Genomic DNA, 20735 nt, shown 5'->3' with positions numbered 1-20735 from the left:
ACAAATTTGGGGACAAAAAATTAACATCACCTTTTCTCCACTCACAAACACGGAAACTGATGCATCCAAATAATAATAAAAAAAAAACGTATATTTATTGTATTTTTGTTTGAGAATTGTGTTTGAATATCATTTTCTTTTATTAATGAAGAACCTATATTGAAACATTAGAGGTATTGAAAACTCTCACTCTAGAGTTGCTCTTAAGAATTTTTGTACTACTCATAATCCTCGTCTTGTCTTTGTGGCTGAAGCTATGATTTATTTTAGTCAAGTTCCAAGCTAGTATTGGAGAAGTATTAATTTTAAAGCTTGGTTTGGTGGGAGACTCTCCCTCAGTTTATTAGGGGAGATTTATTTTGTGATTGTTTTGGATTATCGAATTATCGTTTTACTTTGACTTTTTCTTTCTTTTTGGTTGGGACGTAAGCGGATCAGAAAAATCCAATTGAACTGACGATTCAAACCAATCCAAACCGAAAAAAATCAATTTTTTTGGTTCGGACTAAAAATCGAACCGAACCAATTGAAAATCGATGTGGTTTGGTTCGGTTCTCGGTTCCAATTTTAAGATCCATTGGACAAACCGAACCAAACCTATATATAATCACATGTTCAATGATTGTATCATGCATTTTATATTCGATGAACTTATTAACTTTATTTCAATATGGTTGTATTTTATATTTGATGAACTATTATGAACTTAATGGTTGTATTATGTATTTGATGAACTTATGAGAATTGTATTTTGGATTTTGATTTTAATACAGTTGTTTTATGTATTTGATGAATTTATGAAAAAAGAGATGTATTTTGTATTTGTTGTATATCGGGAAAAAATAATAGCATGGAAAATAATGCATCTAAAAAATGTGATATAAAACCGATCAAAGTATCCGAACCAAACCGACGAGTTTGGTTCGGATTCATTTTTTAAAAACACTAAAAATCGAACCAATCGAGAGTTCATTGTTTCAGACATTGGATTCACTCAAAAAACCGATCCAAACCGGTCCAACTACTCCCCTACTTTTTGGCCTTTTATTTTTTAGGGTTTTGGTTTTGTATCCGGTCTTGTATATATTTCTCTCTAATTTTTTTATATATAACATGAGTGAGTGGGTAGAGGATGAAGATCTTCTAGAAATCGCAAGTTGAAATGTTGAGTTTACCCCTTATACTTTCTACTTAGTTTACCTAAAAAAACCATCAATAAAAACATGAGACCAAGAGAGAGCTAAATTGTTTAATTCACAAAAAAAAAAAATGCCAACATTCTTTTGAAATTTGTGCATTTAACTTTTCTAAATAGCTTCTCTTAAAATATCGTTTTAAATATTTCATCCTTTTGTTATAAAATTTCAAAAAAATCTCTAAAAATTGGTTTAAACTTTAAATAGTTTTTCATAAAAATTATTTTTGAGAGATACCTTATAAAAAATCGTGATTTTTATTAAGTTAAAGTCTCTAACATGAAGTCTTCGAGAGCTTAGCTCAGTTGGCAGAGACATCGTACTATGAGCAGAGGTCTGAACCCTTGACACTCCACTTATTCACCTTTAAGGTGAATTTTCTGGCCATTAGGCTACTTGACAAAAAAAACACAAAAAAAAACTCTAACATGAATATTTAAGTTATGAAATGTCAAAATCACTCTTTTTATTCATAAAAAGATGAATTTGAAATAATTTTTATAATTTTTAATCAAGTTATCATACAAATCATTTTTAAAAATACAAAGAAAAAATCACTACCTCCGTCCCTAATTATAAGATCTTGTTTGACAAAAATATATTATTCATTTACCTTATTTTGACCGTATTTTTTTAATAATATATAAACATAAATATTAGCATATAAGATCTTGTTCAATTTGTTTTGATGAGTATTTTCAAAATATTAAATTTTTATAATTTTTATGAATAGACAATTAAATATATATTAACGATCAAAATTATGCATTGGCGTACGTGTAGTGGTCAAACATGATCTTATAATTAGGGACGAAAGTAATATTTTTTAAAGCTAAAACGACAAAGGCACCCTTTATTTTATAAAACAAGCTTATAAGCTATATATCCTACGGTATTTATGTTACCAAACAGACGTTATATATTATTTTTATATCCAATAAAAAAAATGGTTAAAAGTATTACAAAAAAAAAAATAATAATGGTTAAAGGAGTAAATAAAAAAGAAACTAGGTTAATTTTCTTTGTAAAAAAAAAAAAAAAAAGAAGAAACGAGGTTAATTTTTGTTAGTTGTTATTTCCCAAAAAGAAGGAACGTGGTTTAAGAAAAGCAAAGAGAGGAAGAACAGGCATGCAGTAGCAGTAGTGGGCGTAATGGCAGATGTGATGTATTGGATATTAACGTTTGTTCTAATTTTGACACTTCTTTGTCTCCTAGGTTACCAGGTACATACATACATACTACGTAGTACTACATCTCAATTTTTGTTTTGTTATTTTTCCATCATTACATCGCAGTTATAATATAATAACTACCTCATTTAGATTTGATTCCTTTAATTTTTTGTTTTTTATCAATCCTTTGTTTTTTATTTGATAATTGTATTCATTGATCATGTCCTTTGTTGTTTTTTGTGGATCAACATAACCAGACCAACGACATCACAATTCAAATTTTCGTTCAATTGTTGTTTCTTACATTCAATGTTTCTCATTAGAAAAAAAGACAAGAATTTTGTATATGGTTAGATAAGTGATTTTATTTTGAGTGTGCAAGGACATTCCACATAGTGAAACGTTCACTACCACTCTTAAGGGTGGTGAATGGTGATTTTATCAGATGTTTAATCTGTACCATTTGCTTATTTAATTTTTTATATTTATACTTTGAAAATTTTATATTCAAAAGAGAATTTTTAACACCCTTTGCTTATAAATGGTTCTTAGAACAATTTGCTTCAACAAATGATTTGTATGATTGTGTTTGGTTCTATGAAGCACGAACACTCTTCAGATTAGGTGTATTCCGATGTCTGACACGCGTCAGTGTCAGAACCGACAATTATAATTGCACTGAATTATGTCATTTTCTCAAATTATTATCGATGTCAATGTGTCAGTGTCGTATCTGGTGTATGTGTCCGTACTTCATTGGTTTCACAGTAGAGAGAGAGCCAGAAGTGATTCTAGAGGTATTAAATTGATTCTAACCTAAAGTTAGAATTTGTATCTTTTGACCTCAGATGCAATTTTTACACTATATTTTTTTATTTTTTATTTATCAAAACAAACTCATTATTTCATTCATCAAAATAGGAACAATAGAGATGGACTTAAATCAAATGTTTGGTGATGAGCATGAAATTTTGATGCTCTAGCAAGTGTGTGAGCAACAAAATTTGCTTGCCTCCTAATGAAACTTATCTTAAAGTTTGGGAAATTAGCTAACATCGTTTTACAATCATCTAAAATAGCTCCAAATTCGGTGAAGTCGCTTGTTCTATCAGTAATGGCTTGTACCACTAGCATGCTGCTAGTTCTATATCCACTCTCGATAGTCCAAGCTCTCCAAGCCAAATGAGTGCTTCTTTCAATGCATAAGCTTCAGCTTCCAAAGGTGGGGGGCTGCCATAAAAAATCATGGTCTTAGCTTTCATGAAGATGCCTTGTGTTCCTCTAATACACATGCCAATACCAAACAAGTGTTCTGCATTAAACAAAGCAGCGTCGATATTACATTTAACTATTCCATCTACCGGTGGCTGCTACCGTGCCTGGTGTAGTCACATAATTCGTGCTTTCTCGTACCTCTCGACATTGTAACAAAAATTCCCTTGCGTCTTGAATCAATGCTCTTCACATGTAACTCACTTTTAACAACAACAAAAAATCTCGTAACTAAACATACACTAAGTTCTGCATTGGTCTGAGTCACTATGTTTATGCCTCACTCTCTTTTTGTTGGTCTTTTAGCATGCCATGGAAAGAAAATTGCCATTATTTAGAAAGCTTCATTTGTTTTTTCCTGTGTAAAAGAATGATGGCATAGTTTTTAACTTTAATCATTATATTTGGCCATTACATTTGGTTATTTAGACCTCTGTAATGTCATCATTGTCATCTGTATTAATCCTCACTAATTCCTTAATTCATTGCTTATTGTAAATATATTCTATAATATCAAAGATTATTCTTAGCATATTCCATAATACATATTCCTTTTATAAGTAATGCTCTTAATTGTAGAATCGACTATATAATAGAATTTTCGTGATGCTCTTACACACACCGTTTTCACCATATACCTCTTGTATTCTCTTATCTTTTCCTTTCAAGATGGCATCTAGAGCATATATTTAAGAGGCAACCCTACACCGTGCTTACCCGATGGACCCACCGTCCTCCCGTGAGATTTTTTCCGGCAAATTGCGTGTTAACTCTAGTTTTTCCATTATTAGTTGCCGTGATTTATTCCGGCATTTTTCCGGTCAGTTTTCATCAACTCCAGTCATCGCCGCCGCCAGCCATTCCGGCGACTTTTTCGGTACCCAACCCCACCATCCGAATCGCAATACCTGATCCGACCGGTCCGCAAAACCGTATCAGCAAATACTCCTCACTGGCGATTTCGTCCACGCGCAGCCGCCGTAACGGCGCGTGACAGCATGTCCGGCCGCCATATAGGTTGTCTTTTGTTGCACCGGACTCGCCTCTCTGTGTTGTTTCCATATCCGCCCTTAGTTTTCAGTTTCAATTGACCAAAATACGTGTTATTGCACAAACAACCCTTATTCAGACAGGATTGTTTGTTGTTTATGTCTTTTGTATTACCATGGCTGCTGCCTCCTCATGTCTTCGGCGTGTTTTTTTCACAATCTCTCTCCTGGTCTTGACAAACTGTCAACCCGATCACTAAAGTGTGTCTTTCTTGGTTATCATTGGTCTCAAAAAGGTTATGGTTGCTATTCTCCTACAATACAACGATACCTTGTATCAGTTGATGTTACCTTCCTTGAATTTGTCTCATACTTTGAGCCGAATAATATGACTCTTGAACCCCTTTAAGACATTAATCTTGAACCTATTTAGGAAGTCACTATTGTTCGTCTTGAGCTTTATCAGTATGTCCCACCAGATACACCTCTTGTTGATCCTCCAACTTCACAACCACTACAAACATATCAACGTCGTCCATGACCCTCTAGTGTACCTGTTCCTACACCTGTTCCAAAGGCCATTGAAGACTCTCCGCCAACGTCATCTCCATCATCAGATCCAGTCCCGCAAATTGAGTCTAATCTTCCCTTTGTAATCCGTAAAGGTACTCATTCAACACAAAACCCATCTCCACACTATATTGATTTGTGTTACGGTCGTCTTTCTCCTTTACATTACACTTGCTTGTCATCTTTGTCGTTTGTTTCTATTCCTAAATCTCCAGGTGAAGCATCATCCCACCCTAGGTAGAGGCAAACAATAATTTTTTTTTTTTTTTTGTTAAGCAGAGGCAAACAATAATTGACAAGATGTTTGCTCTCCAAAGCAGTGGTACTTGGGAACTGGTTCCTCCACCCCCTAAAAATTCTTTGGTACGTTCTCGTTGGCTTTATACATTGAAGATTGGTCTAGATGGTAAGATTGATCGATTTAAGGCTCGCTTGGTGGCCGAAGGCTATACTCAGATTTTTGGGCTGGATTATAATGATACTTTTTTACAAGTAGCCAAGATGACACCTGTTCGACTTCTTGTCTCCATTGCAGCAATTCAACTTTGGCCTCTCCATCAGCATGACATTAAAAATGCCTTTTTACATGGTGATCTTGAAGATGAAATGTAAATCGAGCAACCGCCTCGGTTTTTTGCTTAGGGGGAGTCATCTAATATGGTTTGTAGGTTACACATGTCTCTTTAGGGCCTTAAACAGTCTCCTCGAGCTTGGTTTGGCAAATTCAGTACAGTAGTTCAACAATTTGGCATGATTCGTAGTGAAGTTGACCGTTATGTTTTTTTTCGTCACTCTGTCCAAGGTTGCATTTATCTTATTGTTTATGTAGACGATATTGTCATAATTGGTAGTGGTCAGCGGGGAGTACTTCAGTTAAAACAACATCTCTCGAATCAGTTTCAGATCTAAGATCTTGGTAAACTCCGGTATTTTTTGGGTATTACAATACTGGAGTTTACCAAGGGATGAGGTAGAACATAGAGCCATGGCACTAGTAACATTGTTGGAGGAAACTTAGTATCTTGGAAGAGTAAGAAGAAAAATGTAGTAGCAATATCAAGGGATGAGGTAGAACATAGAGCCATGGCACTAGTAACATGTGAGCTGATTTGGTTGAACTAGTTACTCAAAGAACTTCAATTTGAAAACGCTAAACCAATGACATTTATATGTGATAATCAGACTGCACCACACATTTCCTCAAACCCAGTTTTTCGTGAGATGACCAAACATATTGAGATAGACTGCCATTTTTCAGGCGAGACAATCGAATTAGGCGACATTGTCACAAGCTTTGTCAGTTCTAATGATCAATTGGCAAATGTTTTTACAAAATCATTGCGAGACTTGTATGCTCCATCTTGAGGGGGAGTGTAGATATTTAATATTATTGTAAATATACTCTAGAATATCCTAGATTATTCTTAGCATAGCATATTCCATAGTACATATTCCTTTTGTAATTAATGCTCTTAATCGTAGAATCGACTATATATTAGAGTGTCTGTGATGCTCTTACGGACACGGTTTTCACCATATGCCTCTTGTATTCTCTTATCTTTGTCCTTTCAACAATACTATATCATATATCATACTGTATCCTATCACTGCAAAAGTGCTTACTATTTTAGAAAAAATTTAACATCCCTTGAAATTTTGAATTGCAGCTTATATTGTTGGTGGACTTGGAGTTTGATTATATAAATCCATATGATTCAACATATCGAGTAAACAAGGTTATCTTGCCAGAGTTTTTCTTGCAGGCAATCTTCTGCTTTATCAATCTTCTAGCAGGACATTGGTTTATATTATTGATCTCTCTCCCTTGCCTGTATTACAATGTGAGCTTGTAAGTATCTTCTCTTAACCTTCTTAAAAAAGTTTCTGTTCTTTCTATATCTATTCATTCGTGTCAAACTCATGCGTCTTTATAAGGCAAGATAAAACCAACGGAGCAGATATTATTTGTTAGGTCACATAGCGGCTATAGCAGCGCTATAACAAGCATAATTTTAACAAAACTTCCTTGTATCCAGGGCTATTAGGCCTGATGGGTGGCCTATTGATGGATTCAGCATAGACTTTGATACCATATTATGGTTTAGGTTTAATTCATCTCTACAAAATTGGTTTAGCCGATGTTAGACTATGAATTTCTATAGTAATGATGCCCCTCAAACACTTTTGAGACATAATTTGCTGAGTTTAATAACTAAATGTTACAATAGGCACCAACTTCCAATTATAATTGATCATCTTGCCATATCCTAATATTACTTAAAATACATTTACATCGTGCGAAGAGGTTTAATATGATTAAGTAGCAGAGCTAGATTGATTCAAAGTTCAAACACATTAAAACTGATATTTGCAAATTAATGAAATCCTGTATGAGATAATCATTAATCAATAGAATCAAGAAATCATCATCAATGCCAAAAATTTCTCTGTTTAAGATATGATAAACTGTTATTACCTATGCGCGTTATTTTTGGTGTATTACTACACCTCATTTAACTTTGAAGCTAATATATCAGGTACATCGAAGGACAGCACTATGCCGATGTTACTGAAATCTACAATAAGCTGAATTTCGAGAAAAAGAAACGCTTTTTCAAAGTTGGACATCTTATTACGATATTTGTCTTTTCTATATTGAGGTATTGTGATTAGAACTGCATTCATTTTTTGAACCATTCTGCATTAATTCAAAGGAAATTTTTTTAACTGTTTTCTCATCTGAATATATTTTAGCTTGGTATGGGCCCTCACCGACGAAGTGCAGTAAATGGTGACTTACCTTCTTGGGAAGCTGTAAGTTTCCAATACCTTTGTGTTTGAAGTTTTGAGTTCTGTTATTATTTGATAACTATATCATCTAATCAAATTCTTTATAATATCGATGAAGCTATACGCTGACATTCAATACTTTTGCAGGCGAATACATCTTTTAAACCGAATTCCATGGACACGAACCTTGGAGCAAGTCATGGATGATGAGATAGAATTTTTAGAAAGATACATGAGACAATCTATGTTGAAGCTTAGGCAAGAATGAGGGAAAATGGTGCTTGAGAAGATTGTGATACATATCATAGGTGAAGTTTTAGATTCTTTCTGTTAGTTAGAGTGCTTTAGAGACATGAACAAAAAGTACTTTTAGAGATGATAACCATTTAGGTACTAACTTACTGATTTTATGTGATATGCATATTTTTTTCTGTGTTATTTGCTTACTTGATCAATTCTATAAATAATCTTCAAATAGAATAGCTTATTGTATAAAGGGAAAACTGCCATTTTGTTCTTCGAATGTGTAAGTTGCGGTCATTTTAGTCCCTTAATGTATCAAAATTCTAAACAGATCCACAAATGTCTCTTTTATTAGTCGTTTTAGTCCTTTAATCTATTTTTAGATAGTCAATTTTAGTCTTCGAATATATTTGTTGGTCAATTTAGTTCATAAAATTACTATCATATGAGATATTTTGGATGTATGTATAATTTTAATACATTCAGAGACTAATGGCAGTTTAAATAAATAATTTCTTTTGTTTTCTGTACCCAATAAAAATAGTTTAAATAAATATTATTTTAAAATTTTGATATCTAGAAGTAATATCGATCAGATTTTACTTGTCTTCCGACTGAACTCAAAATTACCAGAGACTCCTCTTAAAAACTGGAGGGATAACATAAATTTGTTTTATTCAATCTTACGTTTAAACAAATATTATAGAAATCTACCAATTGCAGAATGATGTTGATGCAATCTCAGTCACCTCATTTCAATCTACCAAATGCAGTCAATAATATTAATTGATGAGTAAACGGTTAACATTAATGCATGAAGAGGAAAAAAACATGAGAGAGATGGTTGGATAGGATCCAGATCCGTTCGAGGATTTGAATCCTCTCCAGTGACATAATGGTGTTGCTGCAATCTCAGCCACCTATCTCAATCTATAACATACAATCAATGCTTTTTAAAAAAATAAAAAAAAAAAAAAACATACGATCAATGATATTGATGATAGGTGTACGGTTAAAATTAACTCAAAAAATAAAGGCCGAAGAAGATCTAGATTTGACGGTCTAACCAAAATCTAGTGTTTATTGTTCGGGAGAAATTCTTAGGTGGATGAATCCAGTTCAAGGTGGATATTACTAATTTTAATAACAATAAACTTTCAATTTAGTTCTTAAATTACCACTATCTCTTCAACTATTAATCAACTAAAATTTCTTAAACTATCTCATTTTACTATTTAGTTCTTCGATTAACGCTCATGTCATGTTAATAGTCCTCGAACGGACATATGTTCAAAGCAATCACAACTCCACATGGCCTGTCCTTTTCTTGTCATATTGGTTGGTTGCCATCTAAATCAAAGAGACATGAAAATGATTTCAAGAGGCTTCTTGGATCTTGGAATTCAACACATGCAAATTTAATGCTCAAATATGGTTTATCGTAATGGAAACAAAACAAGTGGAGGATGAAACAAAACAACAACACTGATAACTCGTTACGAAATGGTGAAACAAGCAAGCAACAACATTGATAACTCCTTACAAAATGGTCCGACACATCGAGTAAACAGTCACTTTGGTCCCTGAAAGTGTCACTCGCTGTCAAGTTAGTCCCTGAATGAAGGAAAACTAAAAAATAGTCCCTGAATGTTAATTTCGTTAGTCAATTAGGTCCAAAACGTTAAATGTCTGGTAAATGTGATGATGTGACATTATTACTAGAATATTTTATTAATTTACTGATTTTTTTAATGTCCATTATGAACTTTTATTTTATTTAACATTAATTTAAAAAAGACATAAACATAATAATTTAATTTCTCTCTCATTCTTGCTCCATTTCAATTTTCTCTCCAAATTGCATCGACATCCTCTCTCTTGCTGCCCGAGGCAAAGACGACGGCGGTCAGGCGACAAGGTTTCTATAAATGAAAATTTTTTGATAAATAGAGAGAGCTCGTGACTAGGAGCAAGGATTTGGTGCTTGTTTTCTATGGGTTGGCTTGCAGTGGTCGGAAATCGGCCGGGTTTAAAATCAATTGGTAGGTTTTCATCAAAGAGTTGAAGAGAAACATAAATCTCATATTTATATTTCAAGATCCGGCATCGTGGGTGACTGGAAACGGTATTTAAAGTGGCGGAGCTCCGACAATGATGGTGGTAGTTTAACGATCCGTTTGGTGAAGGAGATAGAACTTTAATGAGTAGAAAAATGGTGACGACCATTGGTGTCGGACGGTTTTGCAGCGATGCTGGAAAGATTGAGTGTGGTGGTGGGTTTGTGAGAAAAAAGAAGATTGAAATGTGTTTGAGAGAAGGGATTCATATAGGAAAATGTTGGAAAGAAGTGCATAATCAATGACTTGTTGGGATTTGGAAGAAGTTGCAATCACATAGTTTGGTGTGGTGAGGTGTGGAGCGTGTGCTGTTCTGGTGAAGGGGGGAGGAGAGAAGAGGAAGAAGATAGCTAAATTTCTCAATTGGTTGTGTTTTTTTTTTCTTCTTTGGATTATGTGTTTTATTATGTTTTTTCTTTTTTAAATTGATGTTAAATAAAATAAAAGTCATAATGGACATTACAAAAATCAGTAAATTAATAAAATATTCTAATAACAATGCCACATCATCACATTTAACGTCTAACGTTTTGGACCTAATTGACTAACGGAATTAACATTCCCGACACATCATGCAATAGATACTTGACTTTTTTAATTATTTACTTCAAAATTCGATAGTATGTTGAAAGAAACAAAGAAAAAAAAACGTGTGAAAAACAGTCTGGTATCAATTTATTTTTTTTCAATATGAGCTCATAAGTTTAAAATTTGGTAGTATCAAATAGTGTCTGTTTTTTTACGACTTATATATTTATATTCGATATAATTTTTGTATTTAATTTATATATTATTGTAATTTTTTGTGGCGCACTCAAACTATTTTTTCTTGTTCCGCCACTAACAGTCAACCCTTTAAACATAGGAATGTTTCTTTTCACGCCCCATGAATTTCTCAAACACCATCCGTTACTTAAGTAACGGACGGTGATTTTTTCTTAAATTTCTCATTTTATAACATATGCTACTTAAGTAGCAAATGAGTAAATATAGGGCACACGAGAAACTTATAGATGCCAAAATAAACTCTTTTAAACCTATCTTACTTAACTCAATCAATAAATTAGTCTTCGCAATTGAACACTATGATACATTTGTGGCCCACTCAATCAAACTATTTTTTCTTGTTCCACCACTGACACTCAACCCTTTAAACATAGACTGTGTTTCTTTTGGCACGTCATGAGTTTCTCAAACATCATCTGCTACTTAAGTAATAGACTGTGTTTTTTCTCAAAATTCTCATTTTATAATATCTGTTATTTAAGTAGCGGAAGAATAAAAAAATAGTGCGCAAGAAACTCATAGAGCGTCAAAAGAAACTCTCTTAAACATATCTTAGTTAACTGAATCGATAAATTAGTCTCCCAAGACTGATGACTCATTTTCATAGTATGTTTCCAAGTTTATTCTCATTCCTTTTCCAACATGCCTAATAAAAAGTACAGTACTATATCCTTTTCAAAATACTAGCATGTGCTCCATTATATTCAATGTTCATCTTTTATTAAAAATTATTATGAACATTGAATAATATTGAAACATGCAGTTGGGAAGCATTGAAATAATATTAAGCATGTAAATTTAGGTGAAAAATCTGTTGTCTATACTTACAAAAAATAACTAAAAATGTATCCAGAAATGAGCAATACCAAAAGCATATGGTTGTGAATTGTGACATCAAATTATACTTCATCAACTTCAGTTTGCATCAAATTTTCATTGCAACCAAATTAGCCTACTCATAAATACTTTCACATTGCAGCATCTACCTAATCAGCGACGTGATCATATGCTCTATTAAACAACGAATAATGAAGAAACGTCGCTGCAAGCCTGCAACATACAACACAAGTCAACTACTTCATCCTACGGTAATTAGACAGTAGATAACAGGTTTGAAACGATCTACACGATACAGAACAACACCGGAAACATTACAAATAAATAGCTCATCCGTCATGAATGTAGTTAGCAACAGCGGTGGATTTGTGATTGCGGGTTGATTATCATCTTTAATTATCAGGCAAAGATATGTTAATATCAGTTGCAGACTTCATTGAGTCCGGCACGGAGTGCATGTTAGCCCAGTTTTCTCTGCGAAAGGCCGAGGGAGGAGTAAAGTTCGAGTTAAATGTTCCGGAATTTTGCATTGGGTGTCCACACATGACATCTATCCTTTCACCATTGGTTGAAGGTGGTTCCGAAGACACTGGAATAGGTGCGGTAACGGTAGCTGTTGCATAATCAGATTTTGGCTTCTTCGTTTTCTGGTCTTGTTGGTTACTTGGCAGAAAACTTCCAACCACCACCTGGTAAAATAGAGAATATAACGCATCTATTAGGATAGAGTTTAATTAAGCGCTTATTATGAGTTTTTATGTATAAGTCATTTTTTATACGATGATTCCATAAGCTGTTTTCATAAGCTAAAATAAATTCTATAAGCTGTTTTCATAAGCTATCCCGGAGAGCTTACAAAAATAAGCTGAAAACAGATAATGGACACGTTATACGATGATTCCATAAGTTCCCTTGTGTCCATAAGTTCAATAGAAACACTACCAACAAAAAATAAGTATAAGCTCAATAGAAACAGCTAATGGACAAATGTTTACCTGCACAGGAGTGGCAGCGACAAGAAGACCGGCAACTCCACCACCTACAACACGGCCATCAGGGCTTGACAAAGAAACACTCATTCCACCGGACCGGCTTATTGTTCCTTGGCTCTCAGTAGGCATGAATGATCCAGATAGTGAGAGTATCTCAAAACGGCCCTAGGAAAAAACATACAAAATATGATACATTAGATATTGAACCAATTAACACAAACTTTATACCAGTAATCAGATGATAAAGAAAATTTATAATTTCCACATGAATATTTGAAAATTATAAAACAATGAGAAGCACCTCATAGGTCAAAGTACCGCCAGAAGAATCAGGCTGACGAAGTGTAACATTTGAAATCACGCCACTAGCAGATAGGATGCATATAGCTCGTGGTCCTTGTTGCGAAAAAGATATAACTTTCATTGTAATGTCCTAAAACAGGAAAAGAGTAAAGTAAATAACATTACATAATTGTCTCTTCTTAAAGAAGAATTAACATTATATGCTTGCTTATTTATAATTTAAAATATGTTATCACTCAAGTATACCTCGCCAGCATTGACGGTAATGATATGCGGCATAAAGTTGGTACCAACCGAGTCACCTTCAAAAGTAACAACAATAGCTATTAACAGAACCGAGTAGATGCTTAAATTAGGCAGTAATGTCTATAATATAAGTTAAGCACATTAGTTGTATGTTATGTTTGTTTTATATTTTTCTTAGGGATAAAATTGCCATGTAACATAGAAAATAATGCATGCATAGAATTACACATTAAATGTTTATTCAACACTCTCTTGTTGACATAGTAATTGTTAACAAGGTTGAACATATAGAAACATAGAAAAACAGAAAGACCCTTGAACTTAGGGTTTCAATAGAATGAACAAAAACTTAGAAACACAAGGGTTACAATAGCATATATAAACTAAAGATTTGAAAAGACCACACTACCCTTATAAAATAATATAATTACTATTGTCTAACATCTCCCCTCAAACTCACGATGCAGTGATAGGGAGCATCGAGAGTTTGTCAATCAATAAACGAAAACGTTTAATAGAATGAGTCTTCGTGAACAAATCGGCAATCTGCAAGGAGGAAGAAATAAAAGGCAAAGTAATTGTGTCATGCTGAAGATGATGACGTGTGAAATGACAATCAATTTCAATGTGCTTAATGCGTTCATGAAATACTGAGTTGTGGGCAATTTGAATGGCACTTTTGTTGTCACAATACATAGGAGTTGGTTCAGAAAGAGTAACACCCATATCAGAAAGTAACCAACGCAACCAAACAATTTCAGTTGTCGTGGATGCCATAGCATGATATTCAGCTTCAGTAGAAGAGCGAGAGACAATGTCCTGCTTTTTACTTTTCCAAGAAATGAGAGAATCTCCAAGAAAGATACAAAACCCGGTGGTAGACTTACGGTCGGTAGGATCACCAGCCCAATCTGCATCAGAGTAAGCACGCACCACTAAGGAAGAAGATGATGGAAACAAAAGGCTTTGAAACTGAGTTCCCCGAAGATAACGAAGAATGCGAAGCACGGCTGCCCAATGCACAGTAGTGGGAGAAACAACAAACTGGCTAATAACATGCACTGCATAAGCAATATCAGGTCTAGTAATAGTGAGATACACCAAGCTTCCAACCAGAGTACGATACAAAGTGGGATCGGATAGAGGAACGCCATCAGATGGAGCATATTTCACATTCAACTCTAGCGGACTATCTACTACTCGAGTATCAGAGAGGCGAGATTGCTCAAGAATGTTGGAAATATACTTGGATTGAGATAGAAGATATCCTCTAGGAGAGTATGCAACTTCAATTCCCAAGAAATAGCGAAGAGGGCCCAAATCCTTCATCTCAAATATTTTTGCTAACTGTGTTTTCAATTCTTCAATTCCATCAACATCATCACCTGTAATAATCATATCATCGACATATAAGGAGAGTATAACACGACCATGAGAAGTTGTCCTAACAAATAAAGCAGAATCATGATCACTAGAGCAGAATCCAAGAGATATAATCACAGCTGAGAACTTCTCAAACCAAGCTCGGGGAGCTTGTTTTAGACCATATAATGATTTCTTCAACTTACACACTTCCCCCTGATTATGAGAAACACCTGCTGGAGGTACCATATAAACTTCCTCTTAAAGATCGCCATTTAGAAAAGCATTTTTAACATCCATTTGAGAAATATGCCACTGACGAACAGATGCAACTGCAATAAGAGTACGAATAGTAGTCATCTTGGCCACAAGAGCAAATGTTTCTTCATAATCTATACCATATTGTTGAGAGAATCCCTTAGCCACCAAACGAGCTTTGTAGCGCTCAACTGACCCATCAGACTTGGTTTTAATCTTGTATACCCAACGAGACCCAATAGCACGTTTTCCTGGTGGAAGAGGTACTATGTCCCAAGTATCTGTCTTGTGCAAAGCAGCAAGTTCCTCATCCATAGCCTTCTGCCAAAGGGGATCAAGAATAGCTTCTTTATAGGAAGATGGCTCATATAAACTGTGGACAGAGGTTAGGAAAGAAGCAAAAGAAGCAGAATAAGTTGAATAAACAAAATCAGGCAACTGAGTAGACTTACGATCACGAAGAGGGTAACGAGGAGGAGGATGTGGTGGTGACGGAGGAGGTGCAGTAGGAACAACAGTCATGGGAGATTGTTGAGGAGTCATTGGAACAGAAGGAACATATGTATCTGGAGTAGCACTAGTACCATCCCTGCAGTTCTCAAAATTACAGTCACTAGAAATATCATCATCAATGCCAAAAGGATCAATATTAATTAGTTCAGACCTGCTGGGAGTATTTGAATCAGAGGAAAGAGAGAAAAAAAAGGTATGTGCTCAAGAAACACAACATGACGAGAAACATACAATTTTTTACTTGAAGGATCAAAACAACGATAACCCTTTTGACCTTCACCATAACCAAGAAAAACACATATTGTTGAATGAGGAGACAATTTATTACGTTCTACTTGTGGACGAAGAACAAAACAAGTAGAACCAAAGACTTTCAAACAAGAATAATCAGGAGTGGAACCATACAACTTTTCAAAGGGAGACAAGCCTGAGGTGATTGATGACAGAATTCTATTAATAACATGAACAGTTGTGCAAACTGCCTCGCCCCAAAACTCACATGGAACTGAAGCAGACAACAAAAGTGAACGAGCAGTTTCAACAATATGACGATGTTTCCTTTCAGCAACGCCATTTTGTTGAGGAGTATCAGTACAAGAAGTTTGATGAATAGTACCATCAAAAGCAAGTAACTCGGAGAATTTATTAGAAGTATACTCACCACCTAAATCAGAACGGAAACACTTTATGACAGCATTATGTTGGGTTTTAACCATAGCACGAAACATACGATAAATATCAAAGAACTCAGAACGATTTTTCATAAGATAAACCCAACAATAACGAGTATGATCATCAATAAAGGAGACATAATATCTTGACCCACCTTTGGTAAGAATCGGTGATGGACCCCAAACATCAGAATGAACCAAATCAAAAGGTGCTTTGGACACAGAAATACTTTTGTTAAAAGGCAAGGCAGAAAATTTAGCAAGTTTGCAACCACAACAATCAGAAATATCATTAATTTGCAATTCTCCTAAAGCTCCAGTAGAGGCTAAGTATTTTAATCTAGATGCTGAAACATGACCAAGACGAGAATGCCACAAATAAAATTTGGAAGATGATAAATTCAAACGAAAAGATGATAAATCAATAGTGGAAGTAGAAGTTGAGGCTGCAGTATCTGGAACTTTCAGCTCATCCAAAACATAAAGTCCCCCATGTCTGCGGCCAGTCCCAATCAACCTCCCAGATTGTGGATCCTGCACATAACAATGAGTGGAAGAAAACATAACCGAGTAACCAGAATCACACAATTGACTAACAGAAACAAGACTCAATGTGAGATTAGGAATATAATAAACATTAGAAAGAAACAAATTAGATGTGGACACTGACCCTATTCCTGCTATTGGCATAAGAGTGCCATCGGCAGTCATAACTGACATGGAAGATTTAGAATTTAAAGACAAAAAAGACTTATGATCATATGACATATGATGTGATGCTCCAGAATCAAGGATCCATATGGAAGAGGAGATACCTGGAAAGTTAGACTGAGTTAAACCTTTAATAGACGAGACATATGTAGCATGTGGCTGAGTGGCAAGAAACTTTTGGAACTGCTTAGCAAGATCAAATACTCGCGAAGTAGTCTCATATGGATATACATGATCAATACCATAACTAACAGGGAGAGGAGCAGCCAAAGAATGAGTCATAGCCATATCAAGCACTCATATGAATCAATCAACAATAAATCAAACACTAAAAAAAAACAAAATTCACATCACATTTCCTTCCATACGCTCTCAATGTCACTTGCAACAATGCCTAAGCAAATCAACGAGATTAAGGATTTCCTTCTCACTTTACACACTCTGTGTGTTTGACGTTGAGAAAGCCGACAAATTGAAGCAATCACTTCCTCCAGGTTTGAGTGTTCAAGACCTTTAATTGCTTATGGTCTCCAACAAATTGCAAACAACTTTATCCAAATTAACCAAAATAATTTGGGCGTAAATCAAATTGAAGAAATTTTCCCAATTTGCAAAAACACGTTTATCTCTTCGACGGAAGCGCTGCATTAACCTTACTCTTTATTCTTTCTTTTATTACCAATCAACCAAGCTCTTTGATACCATGTTAACAAGGTTGAACATATAGAAACATAGAAAAAGAGAAAAACCCTTGAACTTAGGGTTTCAATAGAATGAACAAAAACTTAGAAACACAAGGGTTACAATAGCATATATAAACTAAAGATTTGAAAAGACCACACTACCCTTATAAAATAATATAATTACTATTGTCTAACACTCTCTTGTTGACATAGTAATGACCTTTCAAAGCAAGGAAACAACATCATAAAATTGAATTGTTTCGCCTCACTTTAATACAAAAGGATGACTTTTTACTGTGGTAAAAATTGATTTTGTAAACTTGATTCGAGTTAAAAGTGAATTTAAGGTAAAATTATTTATGTTTCGTACTTTGACGTGAAAATGAGTTAACAATAAATCTAAGTGAAAAAATCATGTTTAAAGACAAAAACTACGTACAATAATAACACCAAAACCATCAAATAATTTACCTAGAGGATCAACTCCACCTTTTTTCGACTGCTTAAACTCCATTCCCTTCGGTTTCGCCTGCTTCGCGGTTGAAAATTCATTAACAAAAGCAGCTGAAGATGAGATTGGCAACGGGGACAACGCCACAGCAGCAACCGACCCATCTGGCCCATATTTCCTTGGCCTACCTCTTTTCTTCTTAATTGTTCCTCCATCCAATCCTACATTCACCGGTGAGACACCGATAGCTCCACTTCCTGATTCAGGAACAGCACCATGTTGAGTTGGAGCTTCACTCCTTGGTGCCATATGATAAGTTGATGGAGCTTCTGCTCCTATCACTGTTACCCCTGAGTTGTTACCTTCTCTCCCTTCCATGCAAACTTCAAACTTTTCCCTCTTAAATCTATACAATCAAACCAATAACTGCATGATGACAAAAAAAAAAAAAAATGTACTTAGAATGTAGAAAGAAAATGGGCCATTTTTTTGGTACATAGACGAAATGGCAAAATCATTATAAACTGACACACACAAGTGAGGAAGCTGGGTTTCGAACCCAGGTGAAAGGCCTTTTTTTTTTATGAATAGGAATCGAACTTGTACTCGGTACTCAAGATTTACGACAGTGACATTGTGCATCAATCATTTGCGCTAGACCCAGATGGTAAAACAAATGGGTCATTGAAACAAGTGTCATTATTAAAATAAAAATAAAAAAAATCCCATAAATGTATTGAACCTTCTTGAATATGCCAAGTTCAGAAGTTTAAGTGAAAAATCATTAAAGGATTCTCATTGATAATGAAGAAAGAAAAATAAAGACACAAAGTTTGGGTTTTAGTTTAGCTGAATTATATCATAGATCTATTTTGAACTTCACTAAATTACAAAAAAAAAAAAAAAAAAAAAAAAAAATTGTTTCATTGCAACTTGCAAGTGTTCTAACTTTCAAGCAGTAAAATCAGAAATTAATCTCCTAACAAAAGACAAAAAAAAAAATAGCCATTAAAATAAAAATGTAAATAATTGATGAGATATTTTGCAAATTTATGATTTAAAAAACCACTAGACTAAGAAAATTCTGAAAACATGATTAAAAAAATTAAACCAAACATTTATAACAGTTTTGGTTAATAATTAAATCACTCATTTACTAAAAATATTTCTTAACCTTGAGCTAAAAACAGTGTAAAAGTCATTAAAAAATTCAAAAGCTTTACTAAAAACAGAAACTAAACTACACCCTTTTACATAAATCTGCTTCATATCCAGCATTTGCTTAAACTTTTAAAAAACATAAAGCTGAAACTCAAAGTTAGAAAGAAAAAGAAAAAAAAAAATCTATAATATTGTTTTTTACTTACCAAAATCAAACACTGGATATTCTTCAGAGTACAAAGATCATGACATGTCACTATGATTCCACACACTTTAGCAAGTGTCAAGATTTTCTTTCAGCTCCCTCCAGAACTTAACTAGCTCACTCAAAACAAAAAGTGAAAATTAAATTAAATACAAAAAAGTAAAAGAAAAAAAAAAAGCAGAAAAGTTAAGAAACAGCTAGCTAGCCCAGAAATTCAAAACAACTTACAAATTTCAGAAGTTGAAAAAATTCTGTTGGCTGGTTGATTTTTCCAAAGCTTCTTGAAATGAAAATTGAATTTTTATTTTAATGAGATAAAAGCTGTAAACCTCATAATAATAAATTAATAAATACTACCACAACTACAATGTTCAAATAATAATATAAATAATGAAGCAGAAAAGAAAAAAATAATCAAAGGCAAAACAACAAGGGTAATAAAGTAGGTAAATATTTAAGATTTTATTTTGAATAAAATTGCTAAGCCCCATAAATAGAATTTAGTTAAGTGCAATTTCAGGTCCGTGAGGGGCAATTAAATTTTTTAGGTCAGTGGCTAATATGGTAAATTTGTTTTCAAAAGGAAAAATAAATACATTATTAGATGGAAAATATGAGTGGTGACTTTTTCTTTTATCTTTTAGAAAAACCAATATTGTTAATCCTAGAAACTTAATTCAATATCACATTGATCTTTAATTTCTTTTATCTTTTAGGAAAATGTTTGCATATTCGATCCATTTATAAATATAAGTAAAGATTTTATATTACGAGATACACTTTTATAGCAATGGTGATTTACTATTTTTTTTTATATAACTTACTCCCTCTTATCCTAAATTATAAATATAAGTAATGATTATCTTTTTAGGTTCTGTTCTGGACCAGCCAAAAGTCCAATAACATACGAGAGATATCATCCACGATCATGAATGGAGAAGACGACTATAAACGAAAGTATATTCAAGAGATATTCAGGATTCATTCCTTGCTCATGGAGGAGGACCCCATCAAACGGTTATTCCTCCAATTCCACTATATGTGTATTCATGCACTCATTCTCAATGTACACACATTTTACCCCAATTTAGCATTTTCTTTCACTTTAACCATATATTGACTTGAATGTTGAAGTGCTAATATTGTTGCATGTATAATTTCCCCTTTTGGTACTTGAGCTTGAAGATCACAAAATATTCCATCAAC

The 20735-nt window shown here is 34.0% G+C and overlaps 1 protein-coding gene and 1 long non-coding RNA gene across 5 annotated transcripts; one reads left to right on the top strand and one right to left on the bottom strand.

Moving 5' to 3' along the window:
- The first annotated feature begins 7984 nt into the window (after positions 1-7984).
- LOC123890209 lies at positions 7985-8563 on the top strand. The gene is made up of 2 exons (XR_006802775.1): positions 7985-8014; positions 8138-8563. It is a non-coding gene; the product is annotated as an uncharacterized LOC123890209 (long non-coding RNA).
- Positions 8564-12012: 3449 nt separating this feature from the next.
- On the bottom strand, positions 12013-20101 carry LOC123892488 (AT-hook motif nuclear-localized protein 1-like). Of its 4 annotated transcripts, none has more exons than XM_045942279.1 (7): positions 19758-20101; positions 19531-19641; positions 18184-18589; positions 13515-13570; positions 13267-13398; positions 12969-13130; positions 12013-12662 (listed from the first exon to the last, which is right to left on the bottom strand). In XM_045942279.1, exons 3-7 carry the CDS (start codon positions 18539-18541, stop codon positions 12366-12368), a joined length of 1005 nt encoding a protein of 334 aa, XP_045798235.1. In that variant the 5' UTR covers positions 18542-18589; positions 19531-19641; positions 19758-20101; the 3' UTR covers positions 12013-12365. The 4 variants fall into 4 exon arrangements, with proteins under 4 accessions (XP_045798235.1, XP_045798236.1, XP_045798233.1 ...); XM_045942280.1 differs by having other exon boundaries at positions 19531-19649; positions 19758-20039; XM_045942277.1 differs by having other exon boundaries at positions 18184-18569; positions 19758-19946.
- Positions 20102-20735: the final 634 nt, after the last annotated feature.

Source organism: Trifolium pratense, linkage group LG6, assembly GCF_020283565.1.
Source record: "Trifolium pratense cultivar HEN17-A07 linkage group LG6, ARS_RC_1.1, whole genome shotgun sequence".
In the NCBI taxonomy this organism is placed as follows: Eukaryota; Viridiplantae; Streptophyta; class Magnoliopsida; order Fabales; family Fabaceae; genus Trifolium; species Trifolium pratense.
Note: the sequence above shows the minus strand (reverse complement) of the source record. Positions and strands in the feature narration are given on the sequence as shown.

What these genes read in the sequence shown, in the direction of transcription:
- LOC123892488 (XM_045942279.1), bottom strand. Translation starts at nt 18,541, where the DNA reads ATGGAAGGGAGAGAAGGTAACAACTCAGGGGTAACAGTGATAGGAGCA. An exon ending in TTACCGTCAATGCTGGCGAG is followed by an intron (nt 13,399 to 13,514) that starts GTATACTTGAGT and finishes TTCCTGTTTTAG; the next exon opens with GACATTACAATGAAAGTTAT. An exon ending in GCGGTACTTTGACCTATGAG is followed by an intron (nt 13,131 to 13,266) that starts GTGCTTCTCATT and finishes GTTTTTTCCTAG; the next exon opens with GGCCGTTTTGAGATACTCTC.